The sequence below is a fragment of the Vidua chalybeata genome, chromosome 28 (genome assembly GCF_026979565.1).
Source record: "Vidua chalybeata isolate OUT-0048 chromosome 28, bVidCha1 merged haplotype, whole genome shotgun sequence".
Lineage (NCBI taxonomy): Eukaryota > Metazoa > Chordata > Aves > Passeriformes > Viduidae > Vidua > Vidua chalybeata.
In genome coordinates this window covers 380,153-399,942 of record NC_071557.1, presented here as the reverse complement: position 1 = coordinate 399,942, position 19,790 = coordinate 380,153, and the positions used below count along the sequence as shown (strand labels likewise).

At 63.7% G+C, this 19,790-nt stretch overlaps 3 protein-coding genes across 4 annotated transcripts; 2 read left to right on the top strand and 1 right to left on the bottom strand.

Moving 5' to 3' along the window:
* Positions 1 to 817: 817 nt before the first annotated feature.
* Positions 818 to 14,152, top strand: PLEKHA2 (pleckstrin homology domain containing A2). 2 transcript variants are annotated; one of them, XM_053966615.1, is made up of 12 exons: positions 818 to 905; positions 3,778 to 3,941; positions 4,314 to 4,370; positions 5,802 to 5,850; positions 5,978 to 6,075; positions 7,906 to 8,052; positions 9,927 to 10,061; positions 10,165 to 10,233; positions 10,343 to 10,413; positions 10,971 to 11,034; positions 11,280 to 11,357; positions 11,471 to 14,152. In XM_053966615.1, exons 2-12 carry the CDS (start codon positions 3,801 to 3,803, stop codon positions 11,813 to 11,815), a joined length of 1,254 nt encoding a protein of 417 aa, XP_053822590.1. In that variant the 5' UTR covers positions 818 to 905; positions 3,778 to 3,800; the 3' UTR covers positions 11,816 to 14,152. The 2 variants fall into 2 exon arrangements, with proteins under 2 accessions (XP_053822590.1, XP_053822591.1); XM_053966616.1 differs by lacking the exon at positions 4,314 to 4,370.
* Positions 14,153 to 14,981: 829 nt separating this feature from the next.
* On the bottom strand, positions 14,982 to 16,198 carry TM2D2 (TM2 domain containing 2). Its single transcript, XM_053966622.1, has 4 exons — positions 15,979 to 16,198; positions 15,790 to 15,877; positions 15,596 to 15,711; positions 14,982 to 15,481 (listed from the first exon to the last, which is right to left on the bottom strand). The coding sequence occupies exons 1-4, from the start codon at positions 16,164 to 16,166 to the stop codon at positions 15,268 to 15,270; spliced, it is 606 nt and encodes a 201-aa protein (XP_053822597.1). The 5' UTR covers positions 16,167 to 16,198; the 3' UTR covers positions 14,982 to 15,267.
* LOC128800817 (translation initiation factor IF-2-like) lies at positions 16,165 to 17,616 on the top strand. The gene has a single exon (XM_053966261.1). The coding sequence runs from the start codon at positions 16,165 to 16,167 to the stop codon at positions 17,614 to 17,616; it is 1,452 nt and encodes a 483-aa protein (XP_053822236.1).
* The last annotated feature ends 2,174 nt before the right edge of the window (positions 17,617 to 19,790 follow it).

Sequence of the window (19,790 nt, the reverse complement as noted above, 5' to 3'; positions counted from 1 at the left end):
GGTGCCTCGGTATGAAAATACTCCGTGGAACAGCTTAGTCCTTGCAAAGGGAGGGATGGGGAGAGGGGGAGGCAGCGGCGGCGGGGCAGGGCTCGAGACCGCCAGGATGCCGGGAGCAGGCAGCCAGCAGTGGGAAGGGGCGGACTAGCGTGGGACGGACAGGGGCTGCGGGTGTCCGTGAGCAAGGTCCCTGCGTACCCTCGGCGGCGGCAGCACCAGCATCGGTTTCACCCGCGCCGGGAGAAAGTGCGTCGGGGCCAGACGGAGTTTCGGAGAGAAAGTGCGGCTTCCCCGGGCCGGCACGGGGGAGGCAGCGGGTGTTTCCTGCTCCCAAATTCACCCCGAGCTCACTCCAGCAGCAGCTTCCCCAAGAGATGCTCTTGCAGGAACTGCGACCCGAAGTGGGCGGCTCATCTCCATCAGCGCCAGCCTCAAGCACCGACCGAGTGGTTTTGTGTCGGGTCTGGGGGGGATTCACCGGGAAGGCCCCGAGCCCGGGGCCCCGAGCGCGGGGGACGCAGAGGACCCGCAACAGGCTGGCTCTGGGAGCGCCCCGGGCTGCCCCTACCCCTCCCGGCGGCTCAGCCCCCGCGGCGGCGGCCCGGGGCCGCGGCAGGTGCGCGGGAGGGACGCGGACGGACGGCGATGGGACGGAGGGACGGACACCGACCTCCCGCCCCGCGGAGCCGCCCCGCGCCCCGCACTCACATCCGGGGCCGGGTTTGCTAATGACAGACGTAATTAACCCGGAAAGAAGCGACGGCGGAGCCAGGGGCACACCCCCTCCGCTGCCCGCCCGTCCTTCTCCCAGCGCTGCCCGGCGTGCGCAGCGCCCGCAGCCCCGGCCGGCCGCCCCCCGCCGCCCCCGGCCATGCGCGGGGCGCGCAGCCCAGGGACGCCGCGGGGTAAGTGCCGCCGCGGGGACACGCGTGGCCGCGGGGCCGCCTGCAGGCAGCGCTCGCTCCCGAGAGACCCCGCGGGCCGGGCTGGGAGCCCTCGCTGTCCCGTCCCCGTCCTCCCCCCGGCCCCTGCCCCCGAGTCCCCGCGCTCCCCGGGCTGCGGCGCCGGAGCGGCTGGAGGCGTCCGTGCCCCGCGGCGCCGGGGGCCGCTGGGGAGGCTGTCCCGGGGCTGCTCCCCTTGTCCTTGGCGGGGACTCCGGTTCCTGCGGCTGGATCATCCGCGCCGGGGCTGGAGTCGAGCCCTCCCGGTGCGAGCGGCTTCTGCTCGACGGTTCCTGCAGCGAAGCGTCGGGGGCAGGGGAGCGGGAGGCAGCGAGGGGGGCGGAGGGGTCCCCGTGGGAGCTCCGGAAATGCTGCAGGCACCATCCACCATCCTGGCCGAAAGTCTCTGGGGCTGGAGGCAAGCGTGTGGCGGGGATCAGGGGTTTGCAGCCATTCTGTGTGTTCTCCGATTCTTTGTGGCAATGAAGAGCTGTATCCAGCCTCCTCCTCCCGACAGGCTGATAGTTTCATTAAGGCAAATATCTGCAATTAGTAGGAGCGAGTTGCTGGGCCCTGCCTACCCCGTCTGTCTCGTGGGTCGGGACAGACGTCGCGGCGTGAGCTCCGGGAGCTCCTCTGCAACCGCAGGTGAGAGGAAGTGGTGCTGCAGCCGCTGCGGGACCCTGGGCAGCGCAGGTCCCAGCCCTCCTGGCATGGAGGGAGGGTCATCCTGCACCCCAGGCGGCACCAGCACAGCCCGGGCGGACAGGTGTGGGAGAGGAGGACGCTGTGGCTGCCCACCGGTGCGATGGGTGCTCTGGAGGGAGGTGCCGAGGAGCTGCCTCCCGGCAGCGCAGCTGTGATGCTCCAAATGCCGGGTCTCCCATCGCCTCGGGTTTTTCTGCTGCAGGGCGCTCCTGGGTTGCTCCTGTGGCTGTAGCTCTGCCGGGGCCGAGCAGGGCACAGGCAGCTGTGACGGTGCAGGGCATCCTGAGCTGCTTCCTGGAAAGTCTGGCTGTGTGGCTGCACACGAGGCCTCTGAGCCACCCCTGGCTGCGGAGGGGACTTGGGTGCTGCACGGACAGTGCCCTGCACCTCCTGCCTCTCCCCGGGGAGCACTTCCCTTTGGCTCAGGCAGGCAAGGGGGTGGTTTCGCTGCAAATCTTCTTCTGTAGCCCAATTGCTTGCCATGTCATTCACTGAGTCAGGAAAGGGGTGTCTTTTTGGGTGAGATACTGTGATTGAAAAAGCTGGCAAGTCAGTTGCCTCAGAGGTAGGAAAGAGTCCTCTGATACGCTTCACTAGGAAATTGAGCATTTTCTGGCCCTCCTGGATTTCCTGAGCAGGGTGCCCCACATGTTAGCACAGCTGGAGATGCTGCTTTTATCATTTTCTTATGGAAAAGTGCAGTTCTTGGTGGCTCCAAAGAGAGACCATTTGTGTTCTGTGGATGTGAGGGGACAGAAACCCAGCTGACTTGGTGCAGAGTGTGGGGCAATCCCAATCTCCTCTCCAGTCCCATCTCCAAGAGCAGCCTGAGGTTGGTGTGCACAGAAGGGCTGAGCTGGTTTGTGGTCTCCCAGATGAGCCTGTGGTAATGAAGGATGGTGCTGGGGGACATGGAGACTCCAAGGGGTGTCCCATGGGGCTGGGGGCTCATCTCTGTGCTGCCTGTGGCACATTCTGCTCCTTCCTCATCCATCTCCTTAGCAGAAATCTCTGACCTTTGCTGTCAGCCGAAGGAAAGGTTTATGAGGTTTGGTCTGAACGTGTTGGTTGAAGGTACCTAGGGACTGGCTTTCCATGTGCTTCCCCACCACAAAAATAACCCCACAAAAAAGCAGTGAGACTTGAAGTGCCCACAGAAACCCTTGTGCCAGGGCACTGTTGTTGGTCTAAAACAACCTCTCCCCCTGCAGCAGCACGGTCCCCATGAGCCAAGATACCCATCTCTGAAATGTTGGTGGTAGACTGAGATGCTGACTGCAGGTTGACTTGTTTTCTGCCTCCTCTACCTTTGCAGCTGCACCCCAGCTCTTGCACAACCCTCACCTCCCCGGGCCCCACTCCACTGCAGCTCAAAAATAGTATTTCCTCCTTTTCTGCATGAGTTCTTTTATTTGTGTAGCTCTGCTTCTGGCACCTGCGTGATCACCACTCTCCTGCCAGACAAACCACACTGGGTTCACTGACATCCTTTGGGTAACGGCTGCTCTCATCCCTGCCCTCCGCCCTGTGCCGTGGGGAGAGGGCTCTGCCCGGGCAGTGGGCATGTCCTGCCCACCCCTGGGGTGCTGGTTCTGCTCCCCACGCAGGGCTGGAGGTGATGACAGCTCCCTCTGCAGCCCAGGGGTCTTGACAGAGACCTCCTGGCTGGGGGGCAGTGCTGGGGAGGGTCCGTGCCCGTGGCAGACCTGGGGACACAGCGTGGCCCTGCTGTGATGGGTCATTGTCTTCCCTGCTGACTCGACGTCCTGGCTGCACGGATTTTCTGCTGGAGTTGCAGATTGTTCCCCGTTTCCTGGGAGTGTGCTCAGGCTCTCTCTAGCATGCTGCTTTGGGATTATTTTTCGCCACAGTTCTCAGGGATCTGGTGTCTCGTGTCAGATCCTTTGTGGCTGCTCTGTCCTCCCTCATGGGGTTTGGTGGCTCTTGGGGCTGGGAGTGGTGGGTTGGCTGCTGTCCCTCCCATCTCCCTCTAGAGAGCTCGGCTGTGGCCGAGTGGCTGCGCTGCCCTCCTGGAACACCTGGCTGGGACGGGTTGGGTGCCATGGATGCGGGGCAGCTCCCTGGGGAGCAGACCACCCACGTCCCCCTGCCTGCCCCCACCCCACAGGGTGATGCCAGAAGGAGCCCGGCATGCCGTACCTGGACCGACAGAACCGTATCTGCGGGTTCCTGGACATTGAAGAAAATGAGACCTGCGGCAAGTTTCTGCGGAGGTATTTCATCCTGGACACCCAGGCCAACCACCTCCTGTGGTACATGGACAATCCTCAGGTGGGCACGTGTGCCGGGCACGTCCGTAGAGTTGTCACTGAGTCTGTGGGCACATCCCAGCCTCCCTGGAGCTGGCGTCTCCTCCGGGTCTCCCCAGGTCCCTGCCTGCTGTGTCAGAGTGTCCCGTGGCTGAGCGTGGCCATGACCAGGCTCCAGCCCTTCTGTGACCTCTGTGGTTTCCAGGACTGTCCCAAGGAGCACAGCAGGGCTGGTCCCACTGCTGAGGGGTCTGAGCTGAATCAGGTGCAGGACAGGGAAGTGGCTGAGGATGGCAGCTGCTGCCTGACCCCAAGGGCACAAACGACAGGCTGGATTGCCCCCGCCACCTTCTCCCTGTCATTTACCTCCCACTGCTCATGCTGTGTGTTGCAGAACCTGGCCATTGGAGCAGGTGCTGTGGGATCTCTGCAGCTGACCTATATCTCCAAGGTAATGTTGGGGTGGGGCAGAGGGAAGGTGAGTGCTCCCTGTTTTCCCCTTATCCTCGCGGCATTCCCAGGAGAGGCGATGGCTTGCCCTGGAAGCACCCAGGGGCAGCTCCTGGTCCTGCCTGGGCTCGTGACCATCTCCCTGGGATGGAGCCTGAGCAGGGCAGTGGGAAGCAGGGAGGGACCCCACAGCACAAAGACCCTGGTTCTGGGACCACGCTCATCTTCACCCGTGGAGTGGCGAGGGACGGGGTGCAAGGCTGGGCTGCAGGAGGAAGAGGAACTGCTCTGCTGTGAGGAAGGACAGGACTGAGTGGGGACAGGAGTGTGGTGCCACGGAGCTGGCAGTCGGCTGGGCAGTGCTTCAGGAGCTCCCCCCTGTGCTCAGAGGGCAGTGCCCTGAAGGATGAGACCTTCTGGAAACTCACTCGTGTGCCCCAGGGCTGTGATCCAGTCTCCACGGGAAGGCAGGAACAGTGCAATAGGCACCAACTGCTGCAGGGCCGGTGACTGAGACAGTGGAGCTGTGGCTGCGTGTGGAGAGTGGAGCTGCCACCATCCTCCTCCTGCAAGTGGCCCCTCGGCTGCTGAGGGAGCGGGGGGCTTGTGGCTGCCACGCCAGGCACAGCTCAGCTTTATCCTGGAGCTGGATATAGCATTGGACAGATCTTCCTGTTCCTGCTGAATCATGATTTATAAATTAAGCGCAGATGAAGCAATGCTGGGAGGCTGAGCCTTCCCCATTTTGGAAAGAGCCTCACAAATTACATAGGTTTTAGTTTAAATGAAAATTGCTGCAGGACAGCATTTGGTCACAAACTGTGGGGTTGGGTTCTGTCAGTGGCTGGAACTACCAACATTAAATATACCAGAAAAATGGAGGTTTGCTTGAGAAAACATGTTTAAAGCATTATGGACTGGCTTTGAAGCAGGAGGACTGTCAGAATAAATACTCCACGAATGCTGTTTGTGGAGCCTCAAGGAATATTATTCTTATATAAATGATTCCTACTCTGCAGGGAAAAACCACCACTATTTTCCCTCAATTCTCTTAATTGCTGATGAGAGTGACTGTGTTAATCCAGGAGAATGGATGTTTTCAGGTCCTTTGAAAGCTTTCTGTCCTCTGCTGTGCAGCTCAGCCAGTGCCTGGGGGGATGCAGGGCATGAAAGTCCTGGCTCCAGCTGACCTTCCCCTGGGACCCAGCACCCTGTGCTGCATGTGCTCTGACACGGGCCAGTTCCCTTCAGCTGGCACAGCTGTGCTGTAGCTCCATACCCTCATATGTGTGGGGTCCTGCTCAGGGGTCCTGTCCGGGGTGGCAGAGCCCAGGCAGGGAGCAGGGTGGGTGGGTGGAAACTTCCAGCTCTTGTGCCCACCACTGGCACGTGCTGTTATCTCTAATTTCCCCCCTGATTTGCTCTGTCGCAGGTTAGCATTGCCACCCCGAAACAGAAGCCTAAAACTCCGTTCTGCTTTGGTGAGTGAGTGGGATCTCGGTGGGCTCAGTGGGGGGACACCCTGCCACAGGAAGCTGCAGTGTGGGTGCCTGCCCCGTGAGTCCTCCCGGCTGCTGCCAACTCTCCTTGTGCTTCCTCCTCTGGCAGTTATCAACGCTCTGTCCCAGCGCTATTTCTTGCAAGCCAGTGACCAAAAGGACCTGCAGGACTGGGTGGAGGCACTGAACAGGGCCAGTAAGATCACGGTAGGTTACTTAATGCTCTTCTCAATTGTTCCCTCCACCATCCCCAGGGATCTTTATGGTTGAGGTTTACTTGTGTATCTTCCTTCGCCCTCCCCTCCCAGCCCAGCTGCGGGGGGGCAGCAGCTGTGCCCCAGGAAGGTCCTGTGGGAGCCATCCACATCCCCTCCTGCTCCAGGCCCTCCTCCTCCTGTTGCTCCTGCTGGCTGGGATCTGGCCCAGCCAGCTCCTCGCTGTGGCTGCCAAAGGGTGGCTTTATCGTGCTTCAGTAACTTATTTATTCAGTTTTTATTCTTCCTGGAATGCCGGCTCTTGTGATGAGGCGCAGCGAATGCCCTGCGCTGTGGGGCACGGCGAGGCAGGCTGTGCCTGCGTCCAGAGGGCTTCATCGGCCGTCCCTGATGTGCTGGTGTGCTCACAGGGCCGTGAGCTGATGGGCACTGACCCGCTGCCCCGGTCTGTGTGCGCAGCTGCCGGCGCTCCCGGCGCTGCGGGATGTGCCGCGCTCCCTTCCCGGGGCAGCCACAGGGGCTGGGAGCGCCAGGACGGCTTCTGCCTGCATGGGGGTCCCTGGGAAAGGGCTGGGGGCTTCTGCTGAAGTGCAGCGAGCAGTGGGGCCAATGCATAACGTGAGTCGTTTTACTAGGTCTTGTACTGATGTGTGTTGTTTATGGTATGTAAACTAAATGTAAGGAAAAATCATGTAAACACTTTGATTGGGGCCTATCCATGAGCTTTTTCTTTTAAATCCCTGGAGTGCCATGGTGTAGTCTCTGTGGGAAACTCATCTGCAAGATCAGACCTAGCTTGTATTTTCTTACTCTGCAAAGACATTAAGTGTGACAACCTTTGCACCTGCAGCGGCCAGGCTGCTCTGGCTCGTGCCTTCTCTTTCTGGGTCCAGCTGAAATTGGCCACGGAGCTCCAGAGCTGGCCAGAGCTGTAGCCAGAGCCTGCCTGGGCTCTGTCTGGGTGTACTGCCAGCAGTTTCCTCCAGGGTCGCTGCCTCTGGGGCGGGGGGATTCTGCCAGGCTGGCAGAGGTGGGAGCTGGGGTGACAGGAGAACGAGATGCATCCTCTGCTTGTGCAAGAAGCCGTGGTGGTTTCCGTGGCCTGATTTCGGCCAGCCCTTCCCGGCTCTGGCTGCGTCCCAGCTGGCCGACCGGCTCGTCCAGCCCTTCAGGGAGGAGCTGTCACAGGGCTGCCGGGGTGTGGGTGATGCTGCCGCTCTGCCCTGCTCCGCGGGAAGGCACTGGGGGGTTGGCATTAGGGGAGCTGAAGTGCAGGGCTGGGAAGGGAAACTTGGAAACTGCCCTTTCTGTCAGAGCCAGGTGCCAGAGGGAAGGAGCTGGGAAGGGAGAGGGGAGGATGGCAGTGCTGGAGCCGTGTTGCTGCAGCCCAGCCTCTGCCCAGGGGTGTGGGGCCGCTCACGGGGGACACAGGCAGCGCTGGGGTCACAGCAGTGCCTGGCTGTCCCTGCGGCCACGCGGCTCAGCCTCGTTAGCCAGACCCAGCTCCTCATTAAGCCTGGCTGTAAGTGGAGCGGGGACAATTAAAGGAGCAAGTGTCCCACAAACTCACTGAGCTGCAGAGGCAAATCACAGGCGCCTGTGAAGGGATGCTTAATCACTGAGCTCCTCTCATCTCTCCTCTGGGTGTCTCCGGCCGCCCAGGGGCTTCCACTCCCTCCCTAACTGGGGTGCTTGGCCAGGAGTTGTTTTCTAAACAGCCACGTCCCGTGGCTGCATTAGACAGAGATGGGGTACCCACTGCAGGTGTGGGGATGCCCAGCATGGTCACCCTGTGCCCCTCATCCCTTCCTTTCTCCCACAGGTGCCAAAGGGAGGCAGCGTCCCACCGGCCACGGAAATCACTAAGCCTCCGGTGGTGCCCCAGGCCCAGGAGAGGAAGCCCCAGGTGGCCTACAAAACAGAGATTGTTGGGGGGGTAGTGGTCCACACACCCATCTCCATCAACCAGGTGAGCTGGTTTGCACTTTCATTTCTGGAAACAGTGCTCCTGCAAACCCTCTCCCCTGCAGGTGTGAAAGGCTGCTCTGAGCACCCTGAACACCTCTGCTTTTTCTCACTCTGAAGTGTGATGAGATGAGGGAGCGTGAGGAGGAGGAGGTCATGGATCTGCTCGGCCTCTGGCCATCGCCATCCACCCACGTGTCTTGGGTGCAAATCCTCTTTAGGTACCCAGGGCAGAGGAACCCTGTGGCTGGTGGCCCCACCACAGCAGCCACAGGGACTGTCCCAGGGCTGCTGGGCACCGCTTGCCGTGGCTCTGCATCCCTTCCCTGGCACGCAGCTGGGTGTGCACGTGGCCATCAGCATCTCCCATGTTTGGGCACTTGTCCAGCTCCGGGTCTCACTTCAGCTCTTATCAGTGGCAGCACTAAAAATAGAGTAGAGAATTAGATCATTGCAGCAGTTTCTGCTGGCAGATGCTTTTAACCCTTCCCTGGCCACAGGGTTCGGCAGGATGCAGAGGTGTACGGAGGCTTGTGGGGCGCAGAGGGGGTTTTTTGGAGGTGGTGCATCAGCTGCCAGAATATTTCCGTGCTCTTGCTGCTTCCCCCGTGTGAAATGGCCATTCCCCTGCTGCAGCTTCCTGGGCGTGTCCGTGGTTTCCTGGCCGTGCCCCAGCCGGTGCTGCTCCAGGACTGCAGAGTCCCACGCTCCGGCTGCACCCCAGACCGGCCGGGAGCATCACCCCAGCTCCTGGGCCTGTGAGCTCCCGGCTGCAGGAGTGTCCTCACTCTGCTCTGGACACCCCCGCTGCAGTGTCCGGCAGAGCTGGCACAGCCCCGGGCGTGGCTGGCGTCCCCATCCCGGCCGCGCTGCAGCTGTGCTGCACTGCTCTCCGCAGGGGCCGGGCGGACAAAAAGCTGCTTGTCTGTCCTGGGGACACGGAAGCAGCTGTGGAAGGTGCTGGGCGGGCAGGTTCACCCAAAACCGCTGCGGGGCCATATAAGGCTGGCGGTGGCCAGGGCCACCCCGCTGCCATGGCAATGCTCAAACCTCAGCCGAGCGGGAGGAAGGGCTCCGAGGGATGGGGAAGAAGCTGAGTGCAGGAGATGTTTCATCTCAACCATCCTCTGTGCTGCTGGGGGAAGGGAGGGCACTGCTGGGATGGTGCTGGAGGCAGGGCAGGGTCTGGCCCGTGGGGTGCACTGGGATGTGCTCAGGGGAGCCAGGGGTGGGTGCTGGGCACGTGGTCATGACCACAGCCCCTTTGTGCTTACAGCACTGGGCACTGCACGTGGGAGGGACGGCTTGGGGCCAGAGGAGGTGCAGCTTCCCTTCCTGAACTCCAAACACCCAAGTATCTTTGGGAGAACTTGGCTCTGGAAATGAGAACCAGGCACTTTATGGCTTTTCTGAGCAATTTATTCCCGTGGTATTTTGCCTTCTCCCGTTGGAAAGCATTCCTTTCTAACTTGTGTTTGTCTGGTGGTTCTTGTTCTCCTCATACTTTCAGTGGTGCAGTCGAGTCACCTCTTCGTGCAAGATGAGCCAGGCAGGTGGGCTCTGTTAACTTCCCTGCTGCAGGGGATTATCTTCAGCCCTCAAATTGCTTTTCTGGAGCCCTTCAGATATCTTGCTTTTAACACATGGCTGCAAAAGGCTGAATAGAACCAGGGCAGCAGCCCAGGAAGCTGCAGACAATGAGAGAACATGGGCTCTGGGCTCTGGCTCATTCCCTGCCCATGTTCAGCACTGCCATGAGCCCTTGGCTCACTCGTTTCACTCGGGGCTTGTGTCAGGTGGCTTCTCTCTGCCGCTGGGGGTCCTGCCTTCAGCAGGGACGCCTCCCTGCTGACGGGGGCTGTGTTCTCTCTGCCGCAGGACGGGGAGGGCGGCGAGGCGGGCGCGCACCCGCTGCTGCGGCGCTCGCAGAGCTACATCCCCCCCTCGGCCACCAAGCCGCCCGCCGGGCCAGCCCCGCTCAAGAGCGGCTTCTGCGTCAAGCAGGGCAACGTGGTGAGTGCTGGGCAGGGGCCAGGGGTGCTCCAGGGGTGCTCTGGGTGCAGCACCTCGACAGAGAGAGGCAGGGCTGAGCACCGAATCTCCTGCTCTTTTCCAGAGGAAGAGCTGGAAGCGGCGGTACTTTGTTCTGGATGAGTTTTCCATCAGCTACTACAAGTGTGAGCAGGTGAGCGGCTGCCCCGGGACCCCGAGCAGGGCTCTGGCACCCTCTGGGGGAGGCACATGCCAGCCCCAGGGCCAGCCAAGCCCACCACTGTCTCCTCTCGCCTCTGCAGGACAAGGAGCCTTTGCGTTCGATTCTCTTGAAAGATGTTTGCAAGACCCACGAGTGCCTGGTCAAGTCTGGGTAATGCTCCCACCCGTGTTTCCCTGCCGTGGCCCCAGGCTGGTTCAGGCCCGAGCAGCCAGTGGGAGCTTGGGCTGCTCCAGCTGCTCGTGGGAAGCGGCTCTCTCTCGAGGTGTTTGTCTTAAACTAGCCCAGGCGGCTGCAGTGTCTTGGGAACAAGTTATTGCAGCAAACACTGATAAAATCAAAGTAACGTAAAGGCTTGCAATGAAAAATAACCTAAGAAAACAAACCTCTTCAGCTAAAGTAAAAATATCGTGCATTAATGTATCTCTGAACTGTTTATTCCTAATAAGTAATAGCAATATGGTATTTAAAACGAGCTGGGAATGCAGTGGATTATGGTGAGGGAGGGCAGGGGTTTGCTGGCTGATGGTAGAGCAGAGGGGTTTCTGGCTGAAGCTCTCTGGGGATCTGGACTCTTCTCAAAATCCCAGTGAGATCCAAGGTTTGCCTTCAATACGTTCCTCCCTGGCACACTCCAGAGATGAAGATAAACACAGGGTTTTAAAACCATGGCTGCTGGGGTGTGACTGTCTCTTTCTCACTGTTTCCAGCGACCTCCTGATGCGAGACAACCTCTTTGAAATCATAACGAGCTCCAGGACCTTCTACATCCAGGTGAGCAGCTGAGGCCAGGATAGATTTTGGGGCAGAAAGTTCAGCTCTCGAGAAATGGGCTGTTCCCCGCAGCCCTTCGCCAGTGAACACGAGCAGATGGGGCTGTAACACACGAGCGTGAGGGGGATTCACTTCTCCCTTGGGATTATTTATAATAGGGGCTGTTTGTGGGAGCAGGAGAAGGCAGAGCTGAGCCATGGGAATGCCAGGACAGCTGAGCCTCACTGGGACTGCTGTGTTTGCAGGCAGACAGCCCCGAGGAGATGCACAGCTGGATCCGGGCAATCACGGGGGCAGTGCAGGCCCTGAAAACCCGCCCCAGGGTAGGTCACTTACGTTCTGTTTCCTATTTCGTGTCAAATGGAGATTATGCCAATGTGCAAGGTATTTATTTCGTGGGTTGTCTAACCAGCCTCGCTCTGCCCTGTCCCTGCAGGAGATGTCCTTTATGAGATCCACCTCCGTGGCCAGGCCCGGGGGCTCCTCGGGCCCCTCGCAGCCACGGCCGTCGGCGGAGGAGCGGCGAGCCTCCAGCAAGGCGCCCTCCACGAGCTCGTGGCAGCCCTGGACGCCGGTGCCGCAGGCCGAGGGGCAGCGGCCGGCGCTGGGGGGGCTGCCGGCCCCGCTCAGGGACTCGGTGTTCGTGCCGGCGCTCACGGAGCGCCAGGGCAGGGCCGCGCCCGGCGCGCGCCTGCGGCACCGCTCCGAGCCGCAGCACCTCAGGGAGAAGCCCTTCGCCTTCGACCTGGACGACGAAAGTATCCGGACCTCCGACGTCTGAGCGGGCACCGAGCCACCCCCGGCCCCACACGCCGTCTCCCGGGATCCCTGCGGGGCGGTTTGGGGTACGCGAGGCGGTCCCTTCCCTCCACCACAGCCCTTCCCTGCCACGCAGGATCCGTCTGCGCCCACATCCTGGTGCCCTGCTCTGCAGGGCGCGGGGTCCCTGGCTGCTCCTGCCCAGGCTTGGCCCCGGCGGTTCCGTGTCTTGGAAGCTGCTTGCGGGCGCTGCCGGCGCTCACTGTGCGGGGCAGGAGATGCTGGGGACCTGTATGAGGGGACATCTTCTGCAGTTGCATCGTTTCCCCCACCAGCCAGGTCTGGAGGAAGTGGCAGGAGGTCTTGAAGGCGTGAGGGGGAGTGTGGCCTTTCTTGTGTTTGTAAAATGTTTCTGTCCCCTTTGCTGCTGCTCAGATTCCCCAGGGCAGAGCTGGGAGCCACCAGCCTGCAGCTGCCCACACAGGGGACTCACTGCAGCTTCCCCTTATGGGACTTATTTCCTCAGAGCCCGGATCTTCCCACTGCCCACACAAGGGTTTATCAGCAATCTGCTGGCTTTTAATTATGTCTTTTTATACCTGTGGCTCCTGTTGAACCCCAGCCTGGGCAGGTGCTCAACCCCTCCAAAGGCTTTTGGTACTTCCTGAGCATGAGCCAGGGCAGGCAGCCGGAGCGACAGCGGCTCCCAGGTGGGGGCACCCTCAGGTGTGATGTTGGTTTTGCACTGCGCACACCTGGGCACAGGTAGCTGTGCCTGATGGTGAAGGGCTTTTAGTAAAAAGCAATGAATAGCAGCCCTGATGGAGCTGGGCAGACTTGTCCGGCCAACTCACCACTGCCTGCCCAAGATGGAAACCAGCAGGAGTTTCTAGAGCAATGTGAATCGTCATTTCCATAACCAAATGAGCTCCTGTAGGTGTGATAAGTAGTGTGCAGAAAATCCAGGTGTTCCCTCGGCAGAGATCGTCCGATACCTTCACCCCGCAAGTGTGTGCAATCCCCGCGTGCCGAGCGAGAACTCGGCTCCCCTTTCACTTCCCTGGCTGTGACACGTCCTCTGCTCTGCAAGCGCAGCCCAGTGTGTTCCCCGGGAGCAGAACATCTGGTTTGTCCCAGCCCTTTTGGGGCCTCCAGCTGTTTGGCAGCTGCGCCTCAGCCTGAGCCTTGAGTAGCCCGACTGAGCTTAACGCGGTGCCAGTCGTTCCTTCCTGCCTCAGCCCCCGTGGGAGCCGTGGGGCTGCTGCAGGATGGGCACAGTACGGTTCCTCTGTGCCACTGGGGGAGGCAGGAATGGGGTCCCCCAAGTTCAGGGGGAAGAGGGTCTCAAAGGGGATTGTGTGGAGGTGCTGGAGGACACAGAGACCATGAAAATGAGTGGGAACCGATGCAAATGGTACAGGGCGAGTGTTAATATTATTTAATTGTAGCTACCTAGATCCTGCTGTTCCTTTTTCTGCTCCTTTTTGCTTTATTTGCACTAGAGTTTGAAACTTTCATTTTTTTAGGCTGACTTACTGTTTGGCTCCTAACACTGTTTCAAGAATGTTTTAGTAGTTTGGTAAGCTCATCCATCAGAGACCCGCAGTGTTGTGATGTCAGTTTTGGAGAGCAGGGAATGCAGAGGGATGATGGTTCTTTTGTGCAAGGCCTTGGACCCACAGACTCCTGAGTATTCCTGGTGCTTGATAATTGCACAGTTTCCTCAGGCCTGGGAAGGTAAAGCAGAGGCTTGTTGCACAATTAAGGTAATTATCCAGGAGCAGAAACTACCAGTGGCTCCAGCACTATTGCAACATTCCTCTTGCTCGTTCCCACCCTCCCGCATCCCCAGGACAGCACAGAGGCTGAAGATGAGGTTCAAACGGGTGTGGAGCTCAACTGGGCTCCAGAGCTGTCCACAACACAGGTGGTGTCGGGAGGGAGGGATTTCCCTCCCGTTCCAGAGGGCTGGGTGGCTGCAGCCACACCTTGATGGAGCTTTGTGGTTATTTCAAAGCAAACTGGCTTCCCCTCAGCTCTGCATTGGCTCCTGGCTCAGGCGTGGATGGACACATCCCCCTGGAGCTGCTCCCTCCTGAACCGTGTGCTGTGGGGCTTTGCTGGGGGTGCCTGGTGGGGTAGAGCGGTGGGAGAGAGGGGTTTGCTATTCCCACGTGCTTCCAGATGTTTCTGGAAGTCTGGCTGGGGATTCCAAGTGCTCTTAGGGCTTCCCCTGGCGCGGGCAGTGCTCCGTGACTCCCGGGGTGGGGCTGCCTGCCTCCCACCCCTCGCCTGTACATGCTGCAATGCCCTTTCTCCCCGGTGTTTTTAAATAAAGAAGGAAATCCCAATTACTTTCCCAAGCTGTCCATTTGCGCTGTGTATTTTGGGTGAGGGTTGCTGTGGGGGTTGAGTGCTGTCCCCAGCCGGGTCGGGGGACAGAGTGCAGCAGCTGGGGAGAGCCCAGGAGCACCTGGGCTGCTCCCCGTGCTCACGGTGCTGCTGCCCTGCACAAGGGAGGGAACAGTGCATGGCGAGGGCAGGGACAGCACCACTCCTTCTGGATCAAGGTCCCAGATGTTCCCTGGGGAGGAGGGAAGCTGCTGTGAGCTGGCAGTGGGGGCTGTAAATGATAATGGGCTTTTTCACATGGGATTGGTTATTTTTCTTTTCTTTCTGCGTTGCTGCAGAGATTTTTTCCCCTCCATGGACTTTCCAGCCCTGTTGTTCTGCTGAGGAATGGCATTTCCAGGACAAAGCTGCCCCCTGCCCCACAGCTGAAGCTGCCAAACTGGGAGTGTGTGTTTGCTGTTTTATCTCAAATGTGACTGGACATTTGCATACACAGATTTTCTGTCTGGCTCTGGCTGGGACTTGTTGCAGCTTCCTTTTCCCATTTTATTCAGCTTGGTAAGTTTTAACCTGCAGCTGGTGGGGCTTCCTCTTTCGGGTGTGAGGTTCTTGCACCCTTTGGGTGCTGCAGGTGCCCTGTGCTGGGGCTGGAGCCAGAGGGGTGCCTGGCACAGACAGGAGCTGCCCCTTGGCAGCTCCCTGAGTGCTCCCAGGTGGCCCTTGGCCCCAAGGTAACCAGGGCTCAGGACTCTGGATTAATGGGCTGGCTGGGGGGGCTCAGGGCTAAACCATGACCCCGTGTGGCCGTGCTCTACTAATCCCCAAAGTACGTGGAGTCAGCTTCTTCCAGACTTTATTGTTTGCTTGACCCCCTGTGTTTGCAAGCTCTGATTTCTGAAGCTGTCGCTATTTGCGGTGGGAAGCCAGATTATTTTAAACAAGCAAAATAAATCCCGAACAACTTTGTGTCCAAGGCTGGAACAGAGTCGTTATCAAGAGTAACTGCTGGGCACCCTGAGTTACAGTTCTGTAGGTCCGCGTTGTGGCAGGCAGAGCCCTGGGCTGGTGCTCGGAGCGAGCAGAGGCAGCCAGGGCTGCAGCTGGGGCCAGCCCTGCCCCTCCTCAGTACACGGTGCACCAGTTGCTGCCATCACTGGGCATCAGTCCCCCGGTGATGAGCAGAATCAGATCCACGAACCACCAGATGCCCAGGCCCCCCAGGGTCAGCAGCTTCCCCACGGCGGTGCCGGTGTGGCCCAGGCAGAACCGATCCACTCCGAAGCAGCCCAGGAAGAAGGAGTAGAGCAGAGTGGTGATGAAGTAGTGTCCCGTGTACCTGCGAGAGAAGATGCGGCGGGGTCAGGGAGCGCCAGCGCTCCCCGCCGGACCAGCCCTGCTCCCGGGGGGGGGGCTCGGTCCGGTGGCTGCGGGGGGACGGGGACTCTCCTACTTGACGCAGGGCCGGCTGCCCCGCAGGAAGCTCCGCGGCTCGGCGCACTCGATGCCGTCCAGCGCCCGGCACTGCACGCGCGTGTGATCCACCTCGCCGTGGGCCTGGCCGCCGAACTGCGGCGGGGGCAGCGCTCAGCGCTCGGCGGGGCCCGGGGGGCGCCGGCACCGGGGCCGCCCCCGCCCCGCCCTCACCTTCACGCAGCCGTGGCCCAGCTCCTGCTGTGCCGTGGCGTTCCCGCCGTGATCCACCGGCTCCTCGCACTCCACGAACTCATCGGGGCTGCGGGGAAGGAGCGGCTGGTGAGGGCGGCCGGGTGCCCGCGCTCCCCCCCGGCCCGGCCCGGCCCGGCCCGGCCCGGCCCGGCCCGGCCCGGCGCTCACAGGTAAGTGCACAGGACGAGCGGCGCCCGCGGATCGCTGTAAGCCCAGGCGGCGGCGGGCGGCCCCGGCGGCGGCTCCCGGGGCTCGGTGTCGTTGCCCGGGAGGCCGCGGCCGTGCAGCAGCAGCAGGTTCCCGAGCAGGAGCGCGGCCTGCCCGCACAGCAGCGCGTACCCCACGGGCGGCGCCATGGCGGCACCGCCGCCCCGCTCGGCCTCGGGACGCCCGGCCCGCAGCCAATGGACGCCCGCCGCCGCGCCGCCCGCGGCCAATGGGAGCGCGCCGCCCGCAGCCAATGGGAGCCGCCGCCGCGCCGCCCGCGGCCAATGGGAGCGCGCCGCCCGCAGCCAATGGGAGCCGCCGCCGCGCCGCTCGCGGCCAATGGGAGCGCGCCGCCCGCAGCCAATGGGCGCCCGCCGCCGCGCCGCCCGCGGCCAATGGGAGCGCGCCGCCCGCAGCCAATGGGCGCCCGCCGCCGCGCCGCCCGCGGCCAATGGGAGCGCGCCGCCCGCAGCCAATGGGAGCGCGCCGCCGCGCCGCCCGCAGCCAATGGGCGCCCGCCGCTTGCAGCCAATGGGCGCCCGCCGCCGCGCCGCTCGCGGCCAATGGGAGCGCGCCGCCCGCAGCCAATGGGAGCGCGCCGCCGTGCCGCCCGCAGCCAATAGGCGCCCGCCGCTTGCAGCCAATGGGCGCCCGCCGCCGCGCCGCTCGCGGCCAATGGGAGCGCGCCGCCCGCAGCCAATGGGAGCGCGCCGCCGTGCCGCCCGCAGCCAATGGGCGCCCGCCGCTCGCAGCCAATGGGCGTCCGCCGCCGCGCCGCCCGCGGCCAATGGGAGCGCGCCGCCTGCAGCCAATGGGAGCGCGCCGCCGCGCCGCCCGCAGCCAATGGGCGCCCGCCGCTCGCAGCCAATGGGCGTCCGCCGCCGCGCCGCCCGCGGCCAATGGGAGCGCGCCGCCTGCAGCCAATGGGAGCGCGCCGCCGCGCCGCCCGCAGCCAATGGGAGCGCGCCGCCCGCAGCCAATGGGCGTCCGCCGCCGCGCCGCCCGCGGCCAATGGGAGCGCGCCGCTCGCAGCCAATGGGCGTCCGCCGTCGCGCCGCCCGCGGCCAATGGGAGCGCGCCGCTTGCAGCCAATGGGAGCCCGCCGCCGCGCCGCCCGCGGCCAATGGGAGCGCGCCGCTCGCAGCCAATGGGCGTCCGCCGCCGCGCCGCGCGCAGCCAATGGGAGCGCGCCGCCCGCAGCCAATGGGCGTCCGCCGCCGCGCCGCCCGCGGCCAATGGGAGCGCGCCGCTTGCAGCCAATGGGCGTCCGCCGCCGCGCCGCCCGCGGCCAATGGGAGCGCGCCGCCCGCAGCCAATGGGCGCCCGCCGCCGCGCCGCCCGCGGCCAATGGGAGCGCGCCGCCCGCAGCCAATGGGCGCCCGCCGCTTACAGCCAATGGGCGCCCGCCGCCGCGCCGCTCGCGGCCAATGGGAGCGCGCCGCCCGCAGCCAATGGGAGCGCGCCGCCGTGCCGCCCGCAGCCAATAGGCGCCCGCCGCTTGCAGCCAATGGGCGTCCGCCGCCGCGCCGCTCGCGGCCAATGGGAGCGCACCGCCCACAGCCAATGGGAGCGCGCCGCCGTGCCGCCCGCAGCCAATAGGCGCCCGCCGCTTGCAGCCAATGGGCGTCCGCCGCCGCGCCGCTCGCGGCCAATGGGAGCGCGCCGCCCGCAGCCAATGGGAGCGCGCCGCCGTGCCGCCCGCAGCCAATAGGCGCCCGCCGCTTGCAGCCAATGGGCGTCCGCCGCCGCGCCGCTCGCGGCCAATGGGAGCGCGCCGCCCGCAGCCAATGGGAGCGCGCCGCCGTGCCGCCCGCAGCCAATAGGCGCCCGCCGCTTGCAGCCAATGGGCGTCCGCCGCCGCGCCGCTCGCGGCCAATGGGAGCGCACCGCCCACAGCCAATGGGAGCGCGCCGCCGTGCCGCCCGCAGCCAATAGGCGCCCGCCGCTTGCAGCCAATGGGCGTCCGCCGCCGCGCCGCTCGCGGCCAATGGGAGCGCACCGCCCACAGCCAATGGGAGCGCGCCGCCGTGCCGCCCGCAGCCAATAGGCGCCCGCCGCTTGCAGCCAATGGGCGTCCGCCGCCGCGCCGCTCGCGGCCAATGGGAGCGCACCGCCCACAGCCAATGGGAGCGCGCCGCCGTGCCGCCCGCAGCCAATGGGCGCCCGCCGCTTGCAGCCAATGGGCGTCCGCCGCCGCGCCGCTCGCGGCCAATGGGAGCGCGCCGCTCGCAGCCAATGGGCGTCCGCCGCCGCGCCGCTCGCGGCCAATGGGAGCGCGCCGCCTGCAGCCAATGGGCGTCCGCCGCCGCGCCGCCCGCGGCCAATGGGAGCGCGCCGCTCGCAGCCAATGGGCGTCCGCCGTTGCGCCGCCCGCAGCCAATGGGAGCCCGCCGCCGCGCCGCCCGCGGCCAATGGGAGCGCGCCGCTTGCAGCCAATGGGCGTCCGCCGCCGCGCCGCCCGCGGCCAATGGGAGCGCGCCGCCCGCAGCCAATGGGAGCCCGCCGCCGCGCCGCCCGCGGCCAATGGGAGCGCGCCGCCCGCAGCCAATGGGAGCCCGCCGCCGCGCCGCCCGCAGCCAATGGGCGCCCGCCGCTCGCAGCCAATCAGAGCGAAGCGGAAAAAGCTGCGGAAGCGGCAGCGAAGGGCGTGGCGGAGGGAGTGCGCGCCAGCCCAGGAGATGATTGGCTGCCGGGGTGGGGCGGTGGCCAATGGGCGAAGGTGAGGGGCGGGGCGCTGCTGCGGCGCGCGGCGCTCGGGACCGAATCCCGGGGCCCGGCCGGGGCGCAACGGGCTCAAACGGGGCTCAGACGGGGCCCAACGGGCTCAGACGGGGCCCGGCCGGGGCTCAAACGGGGCTCGGCCGGCTCAGACGGGGCCCGGCCGGGGCGCAACGGGCTCAAACGGGGTTCGACCGGGGAGCAACGGGCTCAAACGGGGCCCGGCCGGGGCCCAACGGGCTCAAACGGGGCTCGGCCGGCTCAAACGGGGCCCGGCCGGGGCGCAACGGGCTCAAACGGGGCTCAGAAGGGGCTCGGCCGGCTCAAACGGGGCCCGGCCGGGGCTCAAACGGGGCTCGGCCGGCTCCGACGGGGCCCGGCCGGGGCGCAACGGGCTCAAACGGGGCCCGGCCGGGGCTCAAACGGGGCTCGGCCGGCTCAAACGGGGCCCGGCCGGGGCGCAACCGGCTCAAACAGGGCCCTGCGCGCTCACTCGAAGAGCGGACCCCCTTAGCACCGGAGAAGGGCTCTCAGGGATCTGCGTTGCCGGTAACGGGCAGCGCGGCGGCTCAGCGCCCGCAGCAGCGACTGATTCGGTCCGAGCTGGCCGTGGTGCTGCGCGGCTCCCACCGGTGCCAGCCCGGCCTGTGGGAACGGGAGGCAGCCTAGGTTCGGGTGCATTTGTGCTCTTTTCCGTAGGAAATTGACGCCGCTTTGCCGTTACTTGCTCCCAGTGTGATGGGTTTGTCAGGTGTTTGCTCCTGATTTTTTTGGAGGATGATGCAGAGCTCCGAAGTCGCCCTGGCAGGTTGTGCACGGGCGATTGGTGGAGCAGGGCAGCATGCCCGGAGGGCAAAGCCTGTGATGCCTTCTCTTTCAGGGGAGTTTCCTGTGCTCACCTGTACCTGTGGCGTTGCCCAGCCAGGCGCTGACACGGTGTGCTCTCATGTGCTTCCCACATATTATGGAAAGGTTCTTTCCCTAGAGGGCTGGCGGGGCACTGGCCAGGCTGCCGAGGGGAGGGTCACAGCCCCGAGGCTGCCGGAGCTCCAGAG

What these genes read in the sequence shown, in the direction of transcription:
- LOC128800817 (XM_053966261.1), top strand. Translation starts at nt 16,165, where the DNA reads ATGGCGGCACCGCCGCCCCGCTCGGCCTCGGGACGCCCGGCCCGCAGC.
- PLEKHA2 (XM_053966615.1), top strand. Translation starts at nt 3,801, where the DNA reads ATGCCGTACCTGGACCGACAGAACCGTATCTGCGGGTTCCTGGACATT. An exon ending in ACAGGGCCAGTAAGATCACG is followed by an intron (nt 6,076 to 7,905) that starts GTAGGTTACTTA and finishes TTTCTCCCACAG; the next exon opens with GTGCCAAAGGGAGGCAGCGT. An exon ending in CCAGGACCTTCTACATCCAG is followed by an intron (nt 11,035 to 11,279) that starts GTGAGCAGCTGA and finishes CTGTGTTTGCAG; the next exon opens with GCAGACAGCCCCGAGGAGAT.
- TM2D2 (XM_053966622.1), bottom strand. Translation starts at nt 16,166, where the DNA reads ATGGCGCCGCCCGTGGGGTACGCGCTGCTGTGCGGGCAGGCCGCGCTC. An exon ending in TGGGCCACGGCTGCGTGAAG is followed by an intron (nt 15,712 to 15,789) that starts GTGAGGGCGGGG and finishes CCCCCGCCGCAG; the next exon opens with TTCGGCGGCCAGGCCCACGG. An exon ending in GGCAGCCGGCCCTGCGTCAA is followed by an intron (nt 15,482 to 15,595) that starts GTAGGAGAGTCC and finishes CTTCTCTCGCAG; the next exon opens with GTACACGGGACACTACTTCA.